Here is an 18869-nt window from a genome sequence, read left to right as displayed (position 1 = left end):
AATTGTAAATAAATTAGGTTATCCTTAGCGTATTTTTATCTGATTGTAATTTAAATCGGGTTTTTATATTTTTACTTTTAAATTTCAAATGTAAACGCACTGAGACGTATGTAAAGTGCGTGCTAAGAACTGTTATTATTATTATTATTATTAACAGCCAAAATTTATATTTTTGTCGTAGGAAATCTAAAAATATAAAAGCGCTGAAACTGTTTACAAGCGTCTTTGGCTGCGGATGGCTCCGATGGAAATGGATTGCAATTTGAAAAATTAAAAACCATCTTTTTAAGTTGTTTCCGCGCGTCTTCCAAAAATCGATATTTATAGCCGTAGCTGATTTCTATCCGCATATTAAGGTTACATCTAACTTTTGATGTTCAAAGATAACAATTTTCATGGGTTAAGTTGCCTACCACTAATTTCAGAACAGATAAGACCAAAAATCTGCGAAATCCCCTTGACGTAGCCCCTTTAAGCTGAACGGTTTGGACATTTTTTGCAGTCGCAGACGCCAATACATTTTCTTATTTTTTTTGGTTACGCCCGTGAAAACCAACCCTAACATAAATTGATCTGGTCATTTCTGGCTAGAGCTTCTGGGATTGCGAAAAATCTAGGACATTAATTAACTGATCACTTTTCAAAGAAATTATTTTCTCATTGTCGCAGGATTACCAAATGAAAGGTTGATTTCCAACGGACGCTTAACGTATTATGTACACGCGTTGGACGTGTGTTTACTGTTAGGCTGTACGTGCGTAAACAGAGGAAACGGACGAGTGGACAGATTGCGTTTGGAGAAAAGGAAACGTGCGATGCAAACAGTTTTCCAAGTTACCGAGCACGTAAAATTACACGTCAGTGTAAATTCACTTTTACTTACTAATAATTAAGGCCCGGGGGGGGGGGGGGGAACTCAAAAAAGTTTTATACGGGGAGGCTCCGCCCCGAGCTCTGACCCCTTACCCTATTATATACCATTTTTGACAGAAATTGTACCCCTTTCGTATACCTTTTACTGAAAAAGGTACCCCTTTCATATACCTAAAAGACATGGCATAGACTTAGAACAGGACGTTTTCTTGTCATTTTCACGTAGCGCTTAATACATTATAATAATACAGCCGTAAATTGCGTCTGTTCTAAATATTTTAATTAAAGGTCTTTTTAAATACCTAAATGACAGATTTCCATACCCTTTCGTATACCAAAACTTGTAAAATCCCTACCCTTTCATATACCTTAAGCCTGAAAAAGGTACCCTTTTCGGGCGGAGCCTCCCCGTATAGGCCATTATAGGAAGTACCCCCCCCCCCGGGAATTAAGGTTGAAATATGTCTGACAATTGGGTAAATAAAACATCAAAAATGACAAAGGAAACTTCAATGCATATAAGTAAAGTCTTTTTGTATATATTTACCACTTTTTTTAAACCCAATTATAATACAGCGAGGTTTTTCAGATTTTAAAAATGCCGTCCTACAAGGGCTCAAGGTACCTAAAGTTTCGGGAACCTAAAAAAAGGCTTTCTCCACGTGAACAAGACCGATTACCTTCGTCGGTAAACAACACGTTATCCTATTTGGTAATAACCCGTAATGTCGCAGTTTTTAGTAATATATTGTCGCACACTAACGGTTAATTGTTACAAAATGTGACAGTCATTTCAGTTAGTTACATATGGCCCCTATAACAACAGAAAAAATGCGCCTAGCGCAGCTGTTCATTACTTTCATATAACTAATATAAGAGGCTTTATCCCGGAGGTTACTTCCTTTAGTGCACTATAGGGGGAGGCCCGCCCCAAGGGGGTACCTTTTTTCAGGGTGGATCGAGGTATATTAAAGGGAAATGATTTCACGAGCTGAAGTTTAGAAAACACTGGGAAAGGAGTAAAGGGAAATGTTTTTTAGGTATATAAAGGGCCTTTCAAAAAAATTGATTGATCGTAAAACGATTATAAAACGAATACAGTATACCAAAGGGGTCACCTTTTCTGTCAAAACTAATGGTATATAGAAGAGTAAGGGGGCTTTATGCCACATATTGATGTGCCAATTACACCAAGTGTATGCGATCTAGGCGAAGTGGCTAATAGTAAGTGCGCTGTGACTCCGAATCGAGAGGTTCAGGCTCGAGTCCTAGCTGTAATCTCTGTGTTGTGTTTTTGGGAAAAATTTTGAATTCAGAGGCTGGAACGGGAGAAGGAGCCAGGCCTAAATCCCCAGAATGCTCATTTTACTGAGAAGTTAAAATTGGTACTAGACTAACAAGAGTACTGCTTGAGCAGCCTGACTGAAATGCTGGGAATTCTCTGCGATAGGCTTACCAAGTCACTTAATGCTGGGGAGACGGGAGTTAACCACCCTTGTAAGGGCTGGTAGGCCTTCTTGAGTAAGTCTCGACCTGTATTTGTGCGTCCTATAATTTCATAAAGGCTAGCTGGTTTTCATTAGCGACGGACTCGTAGTCTGAGTAGTCGTAATGATCAGAAGTGCAAAGCGTTACGATCTTGTGAAAACCAGCCTTTAGAGACTACTCTGTACACCATTGAAAGAAACTATATACACAGATTTTAAGCAACGATCAGCATTTCTTTATTTTACATATCAAAGTTGACAAGAAAATATGTCAAACACCCCAGCGGCAGTGCAGAGGCCGGCATAAGTCCATATTTACAAAGTATGATTGTCCCATACTTCATAGACTATTTTAATAACGTGACTTAATGATCTACAGTCCACTCTCTCTTAACGGACACCTTTATAAGATGAACACCTCTTTAAGACGGACACCTGGTGTTGGTCCCGTCCCTGCCGTTTTTCAGTCATTTTAATGTACCTAAACTCCCTATAAGATGGACACCTCTATAAAACGGACAGTTGGAGCCGGTCCCTACGGTGTCCGTTTTAAAGAGAGTTGACTGTAATTGATTTGCTGTAGTCGGGTTCGATCCCAACAACCTACGCGCACCCAGCAACAATTTGGATTAATTATTATCGAGACCTCATGTCTAATAAAAGAGAAATATTTACAAGATTAGCTAAGATTAAAAAAAATTAAGGCGGCTGGTATTTTCGTAAATGTCTGTAGAAAAAGTTTGACACCTGCTTTGTAGCAGCTAAATTATAGAGAAAAGAAGTTACACGTTTCAAATACCATTATGAGTTTGTGGAGCCAAACAAATTCCTTCATTACGTAGGTATTGCAGTGGACAGCTTAACGTATCTAAAGAACGTTTTAATGTCAGTGCGTCATCGAGAAAATGTAACACTTGCTAAAGCATTTAATTCAGTCGCAGCTGACATTTTGCTTTAGTTAATTAGAGGATAAATGACAAATACGGATATGAAACAGCAGATGTTCCAATCGGTGCATGTTAATATTATCTGCAATTTACAGCTTTTAAGCTAACAGCAATATATAACGCTATATAAGCAGGGCAATTCTGCAAAATGCAGTTGGTATTGAATATATTTTGTGATTTATCCCTTAAAGGTTCTTTTAAGCCCCAGTAGGACGGTTTTGATTTGATGTTCTTCCAAAAGTGACACATTACATATCAAGCTGAAACTGAATGTAAATGGTTCATGGACTTGTTCCTTGATTATACAAAAAAGCCGTAGCCAGAAAAATATAATGACTGAGACAGTGTCCAAGGTTAAATTCTCTTCCTAGGTATTTTCTTTCCCCTTCAAAAAAAACGAACGAAAAACGAAAAAAATGTACTGCCGGAGACCAGTGCCTCGGATTGCCCCACAGCGGCTACGATCTTTTATACCATGCCATAGAAAATACAGCCAATCAGAATACAGGAAAGCCGTTGTATATTCGACGGTATTCAACCCAACCTTCCCATTGTGCGCTGCGATCTTATTCTCGACGAAATTTAGTAAGCGTATTTTCTATGGCATGGTATAAAATAGTTACACAACACTTTCTCGTGGTATACTATGGAATATCCCACTTGTCACTTGTATTTTCTTCGTATACACACTCGCCTAAAGGCTCGTGTGTATACCGAGAAAATGCAAGTGACTCGTGGGATATTCCATAGTATACCACTCGAAAGCGTTGCATAACTAGTATGTACAATGTATATAAATTGATTAATGTCTCATCAAAAAGTGTCCGAAAAGACTTTTAACAGTCTGTAATTCAAAAGTGGGTCATTCGATTACTAGTATTACAAACCAAGAGGACTAATCTTAGGCCAAATCCTTTTAAACTCATTTAATTTTTTTTTTTTTTTGCTTTAGTCCTTTTGTTAATCCGCCAATAAAATGAACATGCCGACACTTAAATAAGTATTTTACTTTTAACCGCCTTCTTTACCGCCGCAGCTTTACACAGATAATAAAATTTCTTTCAGCAACAAAACTAGCTCTCTTTGTTTAAATACTCTTGTTTCTTACATTGCCGTTTTTTAAGCAGACTAAATTTCCATTTACTTTGTTTACTCCATTTTGCTTTATATAATAGAAAATAAGATTCAATAGTACATTTTAAAATTGCAATGACTCTATGTTAAAGCGCTTTTGCGTTTTTTGTAACTTTGAAAAAAACTCGCGGATTTTCTTGAGTCTTGCATTTGCTAAGCCTTGAGATTGGTTCAAAAAGAATCGCCATGCCTTAACCAATCAAATAAAGCATACTATTTACACATCCAGTCAGGAACGAACCCAAGCCAATCGCAACTTGGCTAAACCGCACGTGTTTTCCCGCGCTTGGCACCGGTCACGTGCTCAGTGACTTCGAGTTTTGATTGGTTCATTAGATTAATTACCTTTGTTCTGATTGGTCACCGGCTTGTGACAGTCATTCAAAGAAAACCGCACTTGTTGGAAAGTTAGTAATTGGTAACTCTTGGATTGACACCGAATGCGCTCAACATAAATGCATCTGAAACTGCCACAAGGCATAGCAAACTTGCAAAGGAAAGCATGTGCGGACAGTAGATAAAAATAGTTTCTAAATTATTGAGAACCCATGCAACAATAACGTAGTTCTAAACCAAGATTTCAAAAACTTTCTTGTCCACAACTTTAGCAAGTTCGAAAACAGAGTAGATTTTTACTAAAATGATAATAATAAAGAAAGCATATACGACAGAGAGATGATTATCAAGCCGCATTCTTGTTTTTTACTACTAATTTTTGCACTCCATTTTTCAACTCATTGTGATGACTAAAACAATAAGTATTCTTAGAAACACGCGTGTGACCAACTTTTAACTTTTTCATAGTGATTTTAAACGCTCTGCCTAAAAGAGTATCCTGACTTTGAAATATTCTTGTAGACCATGGAATCAACTCTCTCGCTTATGCTCTTCTTAAAGGATCCAAACTGATGAAAAAGGGTTCAAAATAAATATATATACGTTTCAGGGATTATTACATTTGAGAATTCATTTGCCTTTGAGAGCAGCTCCTCGATATAATTCCCCCAGATTATTTACTAAAAAAAGACAACTAAACTTAGAATTTAAAAATAAAACCAACTATTGTATTACTGCATCACTCATTCTTAAACATATCACTCAGCAGTCTTTCTATTGGAACAGTTCCTATTGTCTTCTTGAAGAAAAGCTCCTCAAGCTCCTTGGCGCTGATTCGTCTCAAGGCCGGTAGAAGAAGGAGAAGACGGCCAAACCGAGCCAGTTGAGCAGGACACTGGGCACGAACATATTCACCAAGCATGAGCTGAGCCTGGTCCTGAGTGGACTCGACTTGCTCTGGGTCCTTGAGCCCGCACGCAGCTGAAAAATCAAGCAAATAACGATTGGAACTTGGTTAGAAGAACACTGTCAATGTTAGTCTGGGTTAGAGCAGTTTTTACTTGAGTGTCGAAAGTAATTCGCGTTTGCATTGGTTTTGCATTACTACACTTAGTGATTGGTTAAAAAAGGCTTACAACTTTCTTAGCCAATCAGGAGTAAAACCAAAGCCAACCGTGACTCGCTTGGTTCACTGGATTGTCTGTGTCCTTTGCGATTGGCCAGAGTGATTAATGTACCTTGGTTTTGGTTTTACGACACTCAATCGAGAACAATGTTGTCAATATGTTAGTCTGTTTTGGTAACAATACTGTAATGTCTATCCTGTAGGCTCATTGTTCGTGTATCAAAATCAGTTAGTGAAATGAATTCATTTTCTTTTTAAAAAAAATAACAGGAAAAACTAACATGTTACTTACTCGGCTTGAACAGCACAATAGCCTTCAGACATGCGTACTCTGTGGAGTCAACGTTAGCAGCTTTAAACTTGTTGACTGTTTCTTGGATCAAGCGCACGGTTGCCATGACATCAACAATTGTCTCGGGTGGCGTGGTGTCCACGTGCATTCCCGCCGCCGACAAAATTGGCGCGATTTCCAAAGGCATGGACCACTGACTCGCACCCAGTAGAAACAGTTCCCGCCAGCCCTCCTCGAGCAGAATAACCTGGTAAAAAAAAGTTGCGAGTAATCTTTAGGAATATATTTTGATAAGTGTCGTTACATTTGTCTATAAGCTTTAACACTTGGCGCAAAGGCGTGTTTTATTCGTCATCTTGGGACGATTTGTCAGCCCCCTTTAATGATTCGTCTCGATCAGTAATTTTCAACATTTCGTCGGAATGCAGTATTTGTTTATCTGTTCCACCCTACAGCACCGTCCAGTAAATGCATTTGAGCTTTCAAGCCGAAAATAATTTGCAAAAACCTCGAAAAATTTGCAAACGAATCATTGAGCGCTTAACTTCGGTGTCCGCAGCATAAATGGCTGGGAATATTGCTACTCCCCCCTGGACGGGATGCTAGTTCATCGCAGGTTACTCCCCAACATTCTGTCTGTTTTATCTAACAGTTCACCGGTATCCAGTTATACACCTGGGTGGAGGGTGGCTTTGAGCGAGGAAAGAATCTTGTCCCTCGACCAGCGCTAGAACCTAGACCGCTCGATGATCTGGAATCCAACGCACCGTCAAATACTCAACCAAAGAGGGTGGCCCATACTTAATAACTTGTAAACATCCTAAAACAAACTCTCACCTGATCCCTGAAAGGCAAACTCATAAACGAAGGAATATTCCTGGCCCACTTGACAGACATGAACAGCAGCTTGGCTGCTGCCTCACACACAGCCTCGGGATTGGAATAATACATGGACACTGATATATCAGACTGGAATGTGATTGGCTTAAATTCCAAGCCCAGGTCAAAATCATTGGCCGGCATTTGACAGGCGTCCATGCAGGTCTCCGCTGCTAATAACGTGTTGATGAAGCCGCTTGTGTTGTGCTGCACATGCGCACCAGTGGTGGCGATCTCCATTCTGTCTTGAGCCTCTTTCAGCATCTTTTGCTTCCGTAGAGTAGAGCTTCTGGGCCCGCGTTCGTGCTGGACGGCTGCAGAAATGTTATAGACATGTTTAATCCACCCCTCAAATCCCGGAGTTTAGTTGTTAACTAAGCACGCATTGCAAATTATTCCCATTGAGTTTTTCAACCCCAAGTTTGCTTTTCACTGTAGCTTGTCATAGTTAGCCTGCGTTGCAGACGAACAAAACCCCGGTATATACCGTCTACCAGGCTTTTGTTCGTTTACAACGCATGCATTTTTATTCTTGTTACGTTTTACATTCCTTTTCACCGCCTCTGTTTATTAGGTTGTAATTTTGTTTTAATTTTTTCTTCACTGATATTTAGCTTACGTCAGTACATTTACTGTAACATTTCAGTTTTTCGTTTATATCTTTGTATTACACTGATGTAATAAACTCGATCGCTGGCGACTCCCTCTACAATTTATTATGTTGTTTGTGTCTTTACTTTGTAACAGAAATGTTTTGTTATTCGGCTGAGCAAAGTGAAAGAATAATGTTTTGAGCTCTCAAACTTAGTATTGAATTTACTTTTCTCAGATTATTAAATAAATCAATCAGTTTCAGTTTGCACTTAACAAGTGCAAACTTATGATCTTCCAGATAACGGTTGTTTAGTTTTTTTCCAGATACTGTTATTTTCTGAGTAAATTCGACTTGAGAACAATTCTTCATTTAATTCATATTATCCAAATCACCATTCCACTTATCATTTAAATGGAAATTTAAACTACTCCCTTTCACGTGGAAACGGCAATGAAAATCGCAGCATTTGTTGTGAGCTCGCATGAACACAAGCTAGATACAAACTCTAATGAAAAACGAAAGTTGCTTCGGCGATCGAGTATTTGGTGATTCGTAAATTTCACTTGGTAAATTGCCAAAAACAATAATTCAGAGTGGATAGACTTTTACTTTCACTTCTATCTTTCAAAATACGATAAAGTAATTATTTTATAATTTTGTACTCTATTTGGCAAATATTTAGTTATCAACCAGACTTCATCCTCTCTTGTTATCAATCAGTCACAAATTTACCTAAAACTTATGAAGTAATTTATTGAACTGAAAGTCCACCGGCACTAAATGACTTGGTTTGTTTGTTGCCATTATCGGATAAAGGTTTTACTTCGATTCGCCTAATATAATGTTTGCTTAGTGTGTGCTATAGCAGCGTATTGAAATGGACTTAAGATTAATTTGAATCACTGAGAGAACAATTTGGAACTGTTCGGCGTCGCCTAAAGTTGATGACATTTCGCATAGTGGAATTTGGCTTCCTACTCGGCTAATCACATTGAGCAAGTCATCATATCTAATTCTTATAAAGGTTAAAATTTTGAGAAAAACGTTGAAAATAAAGAATGGCGCGCAATATTTTCCCTCATTGCCTGTGCGCACTTGCTTGAGGTGTAATTCGTTTCATTTTCCGTGTTTAAATTATACTTTGTTTGTATTTAATTCTAAAAAAGTGTTTCATAAGCCAATCCAAGCGTTGGTGTCGTGGGTTTAGCCGATGACACGATACTGTATTGATCAAACAACGGTGAAACTGTTTTAGAAATAACCATGTTTTTAAACACAGAAACGTGCCTTTGACAAAGCCGTACGATCAAGGTCATTTTGAAATAGAACCAAAATTAAAAACAGTCAAAGAAAACAATCACAATGCCTCATTCAAACACAAATGAGTTTTACACGAGCCAAAATCAGCGTGGGTTTTCTATGTTATCAAATATTTTTATCACTTCTTTTGATCTTCCACGTGCCCTAGGAATTATCATTAAATATTCATTTTCTGTCAATTAGGAAGGTCATATCAACGCGATAAATCAAATCATAGGCTATAATCTAAAACAACTTGGAAAATACAAGAAATTACCCACAATTAAGAACAGATTTTTGCAATCCAAAACTAACATTAATGAATTTACGTCTGATTAAGGTGTGTTCAATAAACTTACATTACAAAACACTGCTTGATTATTGGAAATTCAATAAAAAGCAATATTCTTCTTTTACCATACAACTGCGTTTCGAAATATAAATATGGGCTAACAGTACATCAAATCAAAATCACTTGCAATGATTTGAATCTTCTCTTATATTAAATACGTTTAGCGATGCTACGTATAATCGGCTAAAATAAGAAAATGTTTGTTTCTGTGGTCTTGTGGCTTTCTAGCTCAGAAAGTTTTTGACAAAATGATATTTTACTTCTAGTAAGTGTCCATTCTCTTTTCAAGGACTTTCTATTCACAGGTTGAGAGCAGGTGCCTTGAAAATTGTTTTGCATTTAAGATGGTTTGATCTTCAGCTTGTAAGGAATCTACTGCTGTGAAAATATTCAGACTGAATAAAATATTAATTTGGTGTTGACTCCCTGCTGCGAAATCTTTGAAAACTGTTACTTTAATTATCACCTCTTAGATGTGATAATCACCGGGTTGATATCATCTTTTTTGAAAGCTTATTTCTGATAATTAAACTCAAGAAACCATTTGGCGAGGTGTTAGACGAAGTGGCAAAAGGACCGAAGACTTTTACTGTATGTTTCGCATGTAGTAAAAAGAAATTTCGGAATGTGAAAACGAAAAACTGCTGATGTAGCATGATTTTTCAGAAGTTATTCAGAGGTTTTGGACATGATCGAAATTGAATCGATAACCATACAATCGAAATTTACAGCAACAATCAAGAAAATAGTTGATCAGTAAAACACTCACAGAGAGAGAATTAAGTTAATACTTTGCGCCAAACGCCAAAGAAATCAGAATAAAGATACTGCAAAATGAAATGGGAACTCATGCGAAGGGCTATTTAAAACAAAACCATGGTTTACTCGAAACAAAACAACTGAGCTTTACAAATAAAACACCTTCTAGGGAACGCCCGATCCACCATTGCTAGCGGCACTTAAATCGCTTATAATTATGTGTGGTAAAGCCGATTCTTTTATTACGTGCCATTAATTTTGAGATAACTGGACCGAAAATCTTGATTAAATTAAATATTAAGTAGTCGCGTGGCTTCCAAATATGTCTATTTTTGTTCATAGGGAGTTGTTTGGTTTAACATGAGTCTCCGGCGAAAAGTTTATGTCCGAACAACTCCATCAGTGTATTCTGTGAATATTAACGGTAAATTATCAAATCTTGGAAAACCTTCCCCATCTTCGACTTTTGCTGAAAGTGTCAATTACATTTGTCGCTTACTTTCAAATGTGATAATGAAATTTCCTTGTTTCAAGTCGAATGTTGTTAGCACTTTGTGACGGCAAAGAAAACTCTGAGTTTCCATTCACAGCTAACTAATGAAATTTACTCAAGTTATTCATATCTATTACGTCTTTTCATACTTTAACTAACTTGATCGTTGCATTTCTCAAAATATTTTTATTCAGGATGCTAAAAAATGCTCCAGCTGTATTGAATATAATAAAATTTATCTCATAGAACACTTTGAACTTTTTAGATTCTAAATCAATCTCAAAACAATACTTCCACCGACATGAAAAATTTGCTTTTTCGAACGCGGGCTGTAGCCAAACTCTATAAGTATCTTTTCTATGTCTTTAGTTCCGTTGCTTCTTAACTTTTTGATCTGTTTTGTAAGCCACAAACTTAAACGTTTACTTATCAAAAAACGACTCAGTCAAGCTTAGTCGCCATGCGACATTCCCCTAGTCGATGTTTGTTTGTGGTCAGTCGATGGATATATTTCGTGTTGTGAATTATCTTCCTTTCGGGCAAGGAATCTTTCAGATCCTCGCGGTGGGAGTCGTGCCGATGAAACTTAGACACAAACAAAGAAAAAAACATTAAATATTAAATTATAGTATACTCGTGTCGCTATTGTATTACGATTTTGCCGAGTTGCAGAAATTCACATTAGTTCGCCTTATTACTTTTCGTCGTAAAAAGAATCATGTCGCCGCAAAACTGACATGGCATCTTTTACAAGGTACAAGTTCACTTCTGTACAAAGTATCAAGAGTCGTCCTTGAACGTGATTTAATTATAGGAGCCTGACTCTTGGAAAATTACTTATCTTCATACTGAGTGAGACCAACACGAATTAAGGACGAATGAAAAATTTCATCGTGCTGAGAAATATCTTTTTTCATTAACTGATTTAAAAACAACCTTTTCCCCGTCATTTTGTATGGTTCGTTTCTTTGCTTGAAAGGTGGAACACGAAAAAAACATTTTCTCTCATCGGGGGTCAATATCTTTAAAATCACAAAGTTTAGACGTTCTTGATATGAAAAACAAAACAATTTTCCAGAAAGATATATTACTTTCCGAAAAATAAGTAAGCCGGCTAAAATCGTTGCACACTATGATGGTTTACTTCCTCGCCAACTTTTTTTTTTTAAGCGTGTATTGCTTGTTTATTTATTTTTACTGATATTCACAATATTTATAGTTTGTGAATTATTACTTTCTGAGAAAAGAAAACAAAATAGGAAACCATCACGAGAAAAATGTTACAATGTTACAATTCTTCCCGAACTAGCGAGTTTAATTTTAAAAAAAATACTCTCCATGTTGCCTTCTCGCTGAACAAATTAGTTCGCTCTTGTATGCCGTCTTTACTCTCAACACTAATTTGTCGAGTTGAGCGTAATTCAGCAAAGTGCAAAAAAATCTTTACTAAACCTGATTAAACTTAGCAATATAAACTCACCAAGTTCATCCGCACTTATTGCGATTTAATACGGTTTAATCAACAGTAAAAACACAACCTTGTTTAGTTTATTAACGTGTCCAAATATTACTGACGCGGGTTTAAAACCGTTGTTAAAAATATATCGCTTACACACTCAGAATTTTTGTATGATACAACGCTTAATACAAGAAAACATTTTCTGCTTGAAAAAATCTTTTTATTTAACCAAGGTCGTGAGTAATTAAAATAAAATGAAATATCCATTTTAAATTTTAAAAAATTCACTTGGAATTTTTTCTACGCCGCGCGACGTTAGCAATTCCCTTTTTGTGGACACGCGTTTTGGGAAAAGACGTGTTCAAAACCGAGTTAGTTCTTTGCAGGTTTGGACGAATATTTCATAGTTTGAATGGTTGAAAAAGTCTTGAGCTCTTAATCCACGCGAGGTTACCATTTTAATACCAGGTGGATTTTAATTTTTTTCTTGATTGCATTTAAAAGCAATTGAGAATCCGCCTAGAAGCTTTCGTTTCATCTTCGCGCTTTTGTTGTCGAAAAAAGTTCAGAAGTTGAAAAGCGAGTGATTTCCTGTGGCTTTTTGGCCTTAATTACAAGCTCTTTCACTATTTTTCCAGCTAATGAAGTTATTGGAACTTATTTCTTTGCGCTTCCTGCGAAAAGGAAATTCTCTACACCACGTTTTCAAAGAGTGTAAAGAAATTCAAATTTCACTTCACCCAGTGTCAAGCCTGGGTACGATATTCAGCATCGGGGAAATTAAAATAGAAAATTAAAAGCGAATCCGGGAAGGCAGACCTTGTATATTTTTAAATCGTACAGGATTAACGCAAATCCCAGTTCAACAAATAAACCGGCTGCAGTTAAAAATGTAGCTGATTATGTGTGAAAAATTATTCGCTCAAATTCAGTTCCAAACATTTCGTTCAAGGTTATTTATACGGATATAACTAACAACATGTTTGATAAAGGAACTTACTTGAAGATCATGGTCAAGGTCTGGATATTGAGTATTTCGAATAACCGTTGTTTTTACCCGTAAAGAAAGCGGCCTTTCCAGTGTTATAAAATGACAATTACTACGTACACCTGATCGCCGACTCAGTAAAATGAAGGTCGAACACGATTTTATTGATTCCAAAAAGCTTTTCGAGAGCTAAAAAGAAAATAATGTGATGGATTTGAGATTTTGAAAGAGTCCCGCCATGAAAATGACTTTTAAATGACTTCTACTTTGGGACTACAACTGCGCGAAAGAGTTAAAAGTTTGCTTCGAAAATCAATCACTTATTCTTTATGCTAAATGTTGGAAAAGTCTTTTAGCGTAATTTTATTATAATGCTTCGTTTTACCGAGCGCTCACAGACAAAGAAATCAGCCATTACAAAGTAATGCTTTAGCGAAATTGATTTTATCAAGAAGCGAAGCGAGGACAAAAGGGAACCGCAGATAAACACTTGTCGATTTAGCTCAAATTCTACCGAATTTTTTTTTCGTAATTTTTAAACTTAAAATAAAAAAAATGGAACGGTTTAATTTAACCTGTCTGTAAATCCGGTTTGTGAAGTGTCAGCTTTAAGTCTGGTGTTTTATTTGAGTAAATATATAAAATTACCATCTAATCGTCGAAAACCGAAGTCATTCGAGACTAGTTGTTTCTCGACGAGTTGGCGACATAGCTAAGACTTCCATTCTTTTAGCACACAGAAGTCAAACGGATTTAAATAACGCTTCTTCGAAGAATCCGATAATCGATTAAACGGTCGACTTTGGTTGTTTTAGAGGGTGTTAATAAGAGAAATGTAAATAAGCGAATTAAAGAACCTTGTTGATTTTGAAAATTCACAGATCTATAGTCCTGTTTACGCTGTTAATAAATAAAGTTAACAATACAAAATCCTCGAGAGGAAAATTCAAAATTAAATCGACATAAAGAACTATTTGTACTTCCAATGCAAGTCTTAAAATAACTCCCCCACACAACGCCCAGAGCAATTAAGCAAAAAGAAATGTACTGCCTACCATCTTTGTTCATTGTGACTTCGAAGCATTTTTTCAAGCGGCACGAGCGACATTGGTTTCTATGGATTTTATCCACTGGGCAGTTGCCCTTGCCGTTTGTTGCTCTGCAAGTATAAGAACGATTCCTGCGAATGCTTCTCTTGAAAAACCCGCTGCAACCATCGCACGCGTAGATTCCGTAGTGCTTCCCCGAGGAGCGATCGCCACACACCTTACAAGGAATATCTAGAAGACGCCCTTTGAAGATTAAATTCAAACGCAACAAAATGAGATCGGTGAAAAGTTAGGGAAGTAAGTGGCACAACAGAGAGCGGGCAAGGTCTCGAAATCGATAATTTGATCATTTAAAAAGAGCGAACATGACATACCATTTGGCTTGGATTTGTCGCAATTGTCAAGGTCCATTTCGTCTAGATGAGAATCAGTGTTCATTGCGAATGGCCGGGATATCGTGTTGTCCTTGTTGCACATCCGACTCACTTGCCTAATAAACGACGTTTTAGAAGAATCGTGCACCTTTCTCCGAGAGGCCAGATTAATAGCAAATGTCAGAAAGCCTTAGTTAAAGCGCGCCGCTGATTGGTCGAGAGAGGCCCATTACTGTTTCATTTTATATTTCTCGCGAAACAACAAACAGCTTGTTGATAGCATCTGATTCGCGGAGCATTGTTAGGTGGCGATTACTAAATGTGCCGAGCAAATCAAGCTCATAAACAGACACAATTTATTTCACAAAGACAACATAATGTTTTGCTGTTCTAGACGCGGTTTTTGACGCATATTCTGCGCGTCTTAAGTTTTATTCGAGGCAGGAAAATAAGGACATTTCGTACACACTTAACTTTGAGGTGACTTTCAAAACACTGTTTGATGCGTTGATAAAATATTTAGCAAACGAATACAATCTGAATTATTAACAAAATACCACCCAAAAATATCATTTTTAAATCATTTAAAGGTATTAAATCAGAGATAACAAGCCAACGGACATGGATTACTTTTTTTTCTCGCCAGGTTGCTTTTTCGGGGCTGTGGTAAATGCGGATTCAAGAATCTTGACGAATGGCAATTTATTGACTCCTGAAAGACACGGTGCTAAAAAGCAGGCCAGATCTGAAAGGAAATAACCGGCTTTCCAAACGCAAGAAGAATGAATCGATTTCAAAGGGTTATGACACTTTAGCTTCAACAAGCCAATCGTATTCGCAGCCCAGTTATGACTGACACGTGGGTATACAAACAAAAGAAAATGGGTGGTCGAAGGTTGCCGATTAATGGCTTTTTTATTCTTTCTATTTTTCTTCATTCCTCCCAGCTGTCAATAAAACAAGAATCGTTATATGTCACCTGCTTTTGTCTCCGCTGGCCACCTGGCCCAAGAAATATAATGATCGTTTGAAAAAGCTAGAATATCTTTGAAAAAAAAAGCTGCTATGATTCTAGCAACTTGTTACTAGTGTAAGCACATTCAATGCAGCTTGGGAAACCATTAAAAGTCGAGGTCCGCCCGTTTTAACTTTCGCTCCCGTAGCGCCGATCGACTATAAAACTTAACTATTTTCCTTCCTTGTTGAAAGCGTTTTATCTGAAATTAAATCGTTTATAGTTTGCCTATTGTCCAGTCCACAGCAATTAGCAATGGCAAATAATTCAGCGCGTGGTTCTAATTATCACTTAAGCAGACGGCAAGCAAACCGAAAAATAGTTGTAAATTGAAGTACAATCATTCGATGTAAATAATGGAATTCAAGCGGATGTTATTGCTCTAAAAGGTACTTTCGTGTTCCGGTTTTTGACATTGATTTTTTTTTTTTTTACCAGAGAACCTGAAAAATTGCTGGCTTTACAAAAACAGTCTTTCAAATTGTGCCTCAGTGTTAGTTACTCACCGAGATTTACTTCGCGCCAAGTCAAGACATGCAAATGAAACATAAAAGCTGGCGGGCGATAAGTGATTTATTTCATTAGAGGTGAATAGTAACTGAAGTGCCTTTACTCAATAGCATTATTTTATATACATTTTATCTGACTTATCTTTGTAAATATTTACTGACGTAAAGCATTGAAGTAAAGAGATACCACATGCAAAAATGACTCGATTATGTGCAAAAAAAATATTCAAAAGTGCCTCTTTGATCTTTGATTAGAATTGCCCTTGGCTTTTTATTTCCACAATTGCCTTCTGTTCTGTGGTCTTTTGAGATGATTAAGGCAGTGGTAATTCTTTTAATCTTTGGATTTTAGTTGTGAAACCAAGAAGAGAAAACACAATTAAACCTATATACCACTTGTAAATGAGTTGTTCTTCTATAAAACCTTACGCGCCGAGACGAAATCTAACGAAGTGAGATTTTGTTGAAAACGAAACAGCGCAAGATTGATTGATTCGGAATTGAGCAATTTCAAACTACACCCTAAAGCCACCGGGCATCCCGGGCCGTTTTAGCGCTTGATTGATGTTAGTTTTATAGCCAAATCGACCTTGAACTTCAATCAAGTAAATTGGAAGGAATATTAGTGTTAAAGAATAAAACTGCATACCTTAAGGCTGCAGACTTCATGTCCCTGACGCTGATTGCTGTTTTTTAATAAAGGCTGTGAGGTATTTTGTTCATGACAAAGGCTATAGTGATGTGACTTTTAAGGAAAAGTATTCTATTTGGCGGTGACTTTGCCGGTGAAAAGTCCGAGAAGTGTTCCTTTTTTGCGTTCCTTGAACACAGGCAAGTGATTTACTTATTAACGACAGGAACTTGCACAAATTCCTTAAAATTTATTTCAAGGTTTTTTCAACATTTCTTGGCTAGTTTTGAATCTTTACTAGCTTTTTAACCAATTTTAGCCCAAAACATTATTCTATGGACTTAAATTCAAGGAAGTAAATGTACTGAATTTTCAAATTAGTTTGAATGCACAATCTTCGGAATGAAGTAATGCCCTCATCTCAGTTTCTTATTCCTTTTTTTTTCTTCTATATTGACTTATTTCAACAAGGAAAAATTTCATTCAAACAACTAAAACAGCATTCGGTATAGAAACGCAAATTATATGCGGCTCCAAGTTAAATGCCAAAGTCTATCAGTAATAAAAAAAAATACAATAAAAGAGTGAAAAAAAAATCCTGCCAATGAATTTTGCCCTTTGGCCCGTCGGCCTCAATAATTAATTCAATTGACAACGTTTTTTATTCTAATTTAAAAAATCTAAATGTCTAAAGGATTTTAAAGTAACCCGTTAATGGCCAAAGAAAGTCATTTGTTCCAAGTCGTAAAAAGCACTGCCTCCTGAAATCTTTAAAAGTTTGCCCGAGGGTATGAAGAGAAACATTTCTCATTTTATTTGCTTGATGTGGAGATGTCTACTTCTAAATCTTGAAATTTGACACAAAAACGTTTATTATATACTTGCTATGTTGGTTTATCAAAAAGAAAAGATACAATGATCTTAAATATTTTAAAATGTTTTAACACATGTTTTAATTCTGCCCAGTCCCCCATTTTCTGACCCTAAAAGCGAAAAACAAGAAAAATATATTTTGAATAAAAATGAGAATTTCGCGCTGTTGTGAGGTGCTTTTCTATTAAAAATGTACGGATGGATTTAAATGTCCAGTCATTATTCTATCTAGAAAATAATGTTAAAATTTATCCGAATATCGAACAAAATCCATGTAAATCGAACTTCGAAGAAACGTAACTCGATAGCAGCCTTCACCACACTGTCCGCGGCGATCGTAACTTAAAGTTATGCGTTTGTCTAGATGTACGGACGGATTTGGTAAGTCTGGGATCGGATCTAACGTGTAAATTTGTAAACATTTTCGAAAAAAATCAAGCAAATCAAAGATGTTTGAAGTACAGATTCGAAAATCCTGTATACGGCTTGTAGTTGAAATTTTGATTTGGTTAACTCGTTTTGCTCTCACTGGAAGAAGCTTGACTGAGCTTGACCGGGTCCTTGACGGTGATATCTTTAAATTGTGCATGTGTATTTTGCAAACGTTTATCCTGATTAATAAGCAACCATAAGTCTAACCTAAGATCATGCCCTCCCTCCCTACCTATCACTCTGGGAAAGGATTCCCTCTCCCTTTCGAAAAAAGAAAGCCTGATCGCAGGTTACCTAAATTTTATTGTAGTTGGCAGTTTTACGGGAATTTATTAATTTTGCAGATTGGCCATTTTTTTTTATTATTTTGCAGGAACTAGCATTTGCTATTGGTAAAAAATGGCTTTCCTTGCTGGGAACTGATTTTTGTGATCTTCAGGAAGTCTCTTTCAATCGAAATTACAACAATTTCGTTTTTTGTTTGAGTAACAGTCAAAATACAGGACAAATTACAACATGCGGATGTTACAACGTTTCAAAATAAGTGACAATCTATTACAATAACGTCTTGTTTTGGTGTGGCTGACTGCTCTGTCAACGGAACTTCTGTTTTACTTGATATACTATCCCCCGCGTTATCGCAAGTCATATTCAACTTCAGCACAACAATATTCTAAAAAAAACCCGGTGGGGGTACTCAAAAAATTTTATACGGGGAGGCTCCGCCCCGGTTCTACCCCACCCTTTTATTCCATTTTGACGAAATTGTCCCCTTTCGTATACCTTTAACTGAAAAAAGGTACCCCTTTCATACCTGAAAGACGTGGCGTGGACTTAAAACAGGACTTTTTCTTCTTATTTTCGTGTGCGCTTAATAATTTAAATTAATACAGGCATAAATTGCGTCTGTTCGAATTTTTTCAATAGGCCGTTTTAAAACCTAAATGACAGATTTCACCCCTTTCCT

At 36.8% G+C, this 18869-nt stretch overlaps 1 protein-coding gene across 1 annotated transcript; it reads right to left on the bottom strand.

The window, feature by feature from the left end:
• Positions 1–5516: 5516 nt before the first annotated feature.
• LOC144657434 (nuclear receptor subfamily 2 group E member 1-like) lies at positions 5517–14562 on the bottom strand. The gene is made up of 5 exons (XM_078517779.1): positions 14443–14562; positions 14075–14311; positions 7033–7388; positions 6196–6442; positions 5517–5758 (listed from the first exon to the last, which is right to left on the bottom strand). Exons 1-5 carry the CDS (start codon positions 14543–14545, stop codon positions 5517–5519), a joined length of 1185 nt encoding a protein of 394 aa, XP_078373905.1. The 5' UTR covers positions 14546–14562.
• Positions 14563–18869: the final 4307 nt, after the last annotated feature.

The sequence above is a fragment of the Oculina patagonica genome, chromosome 6 (genome assembly GCF_052425735.1).
Source record: "Oculina patagonica isolate OP01 chromosome 6, crgOcupat, whole genome shotgun sequence".
Taxonomy (NCBI): domain Eukaryota; kingdom Metazoa; phylum Cnidaria; class Anthozoa; order Scleractinia; family Oculinidae; genus Oculina; species Oculina patagonica.
The sequence above is the reverse complement of the archived record's forward strand: the minus strand, read 5'-3'. Positions and strand labels throughout refer to the sequence as shown.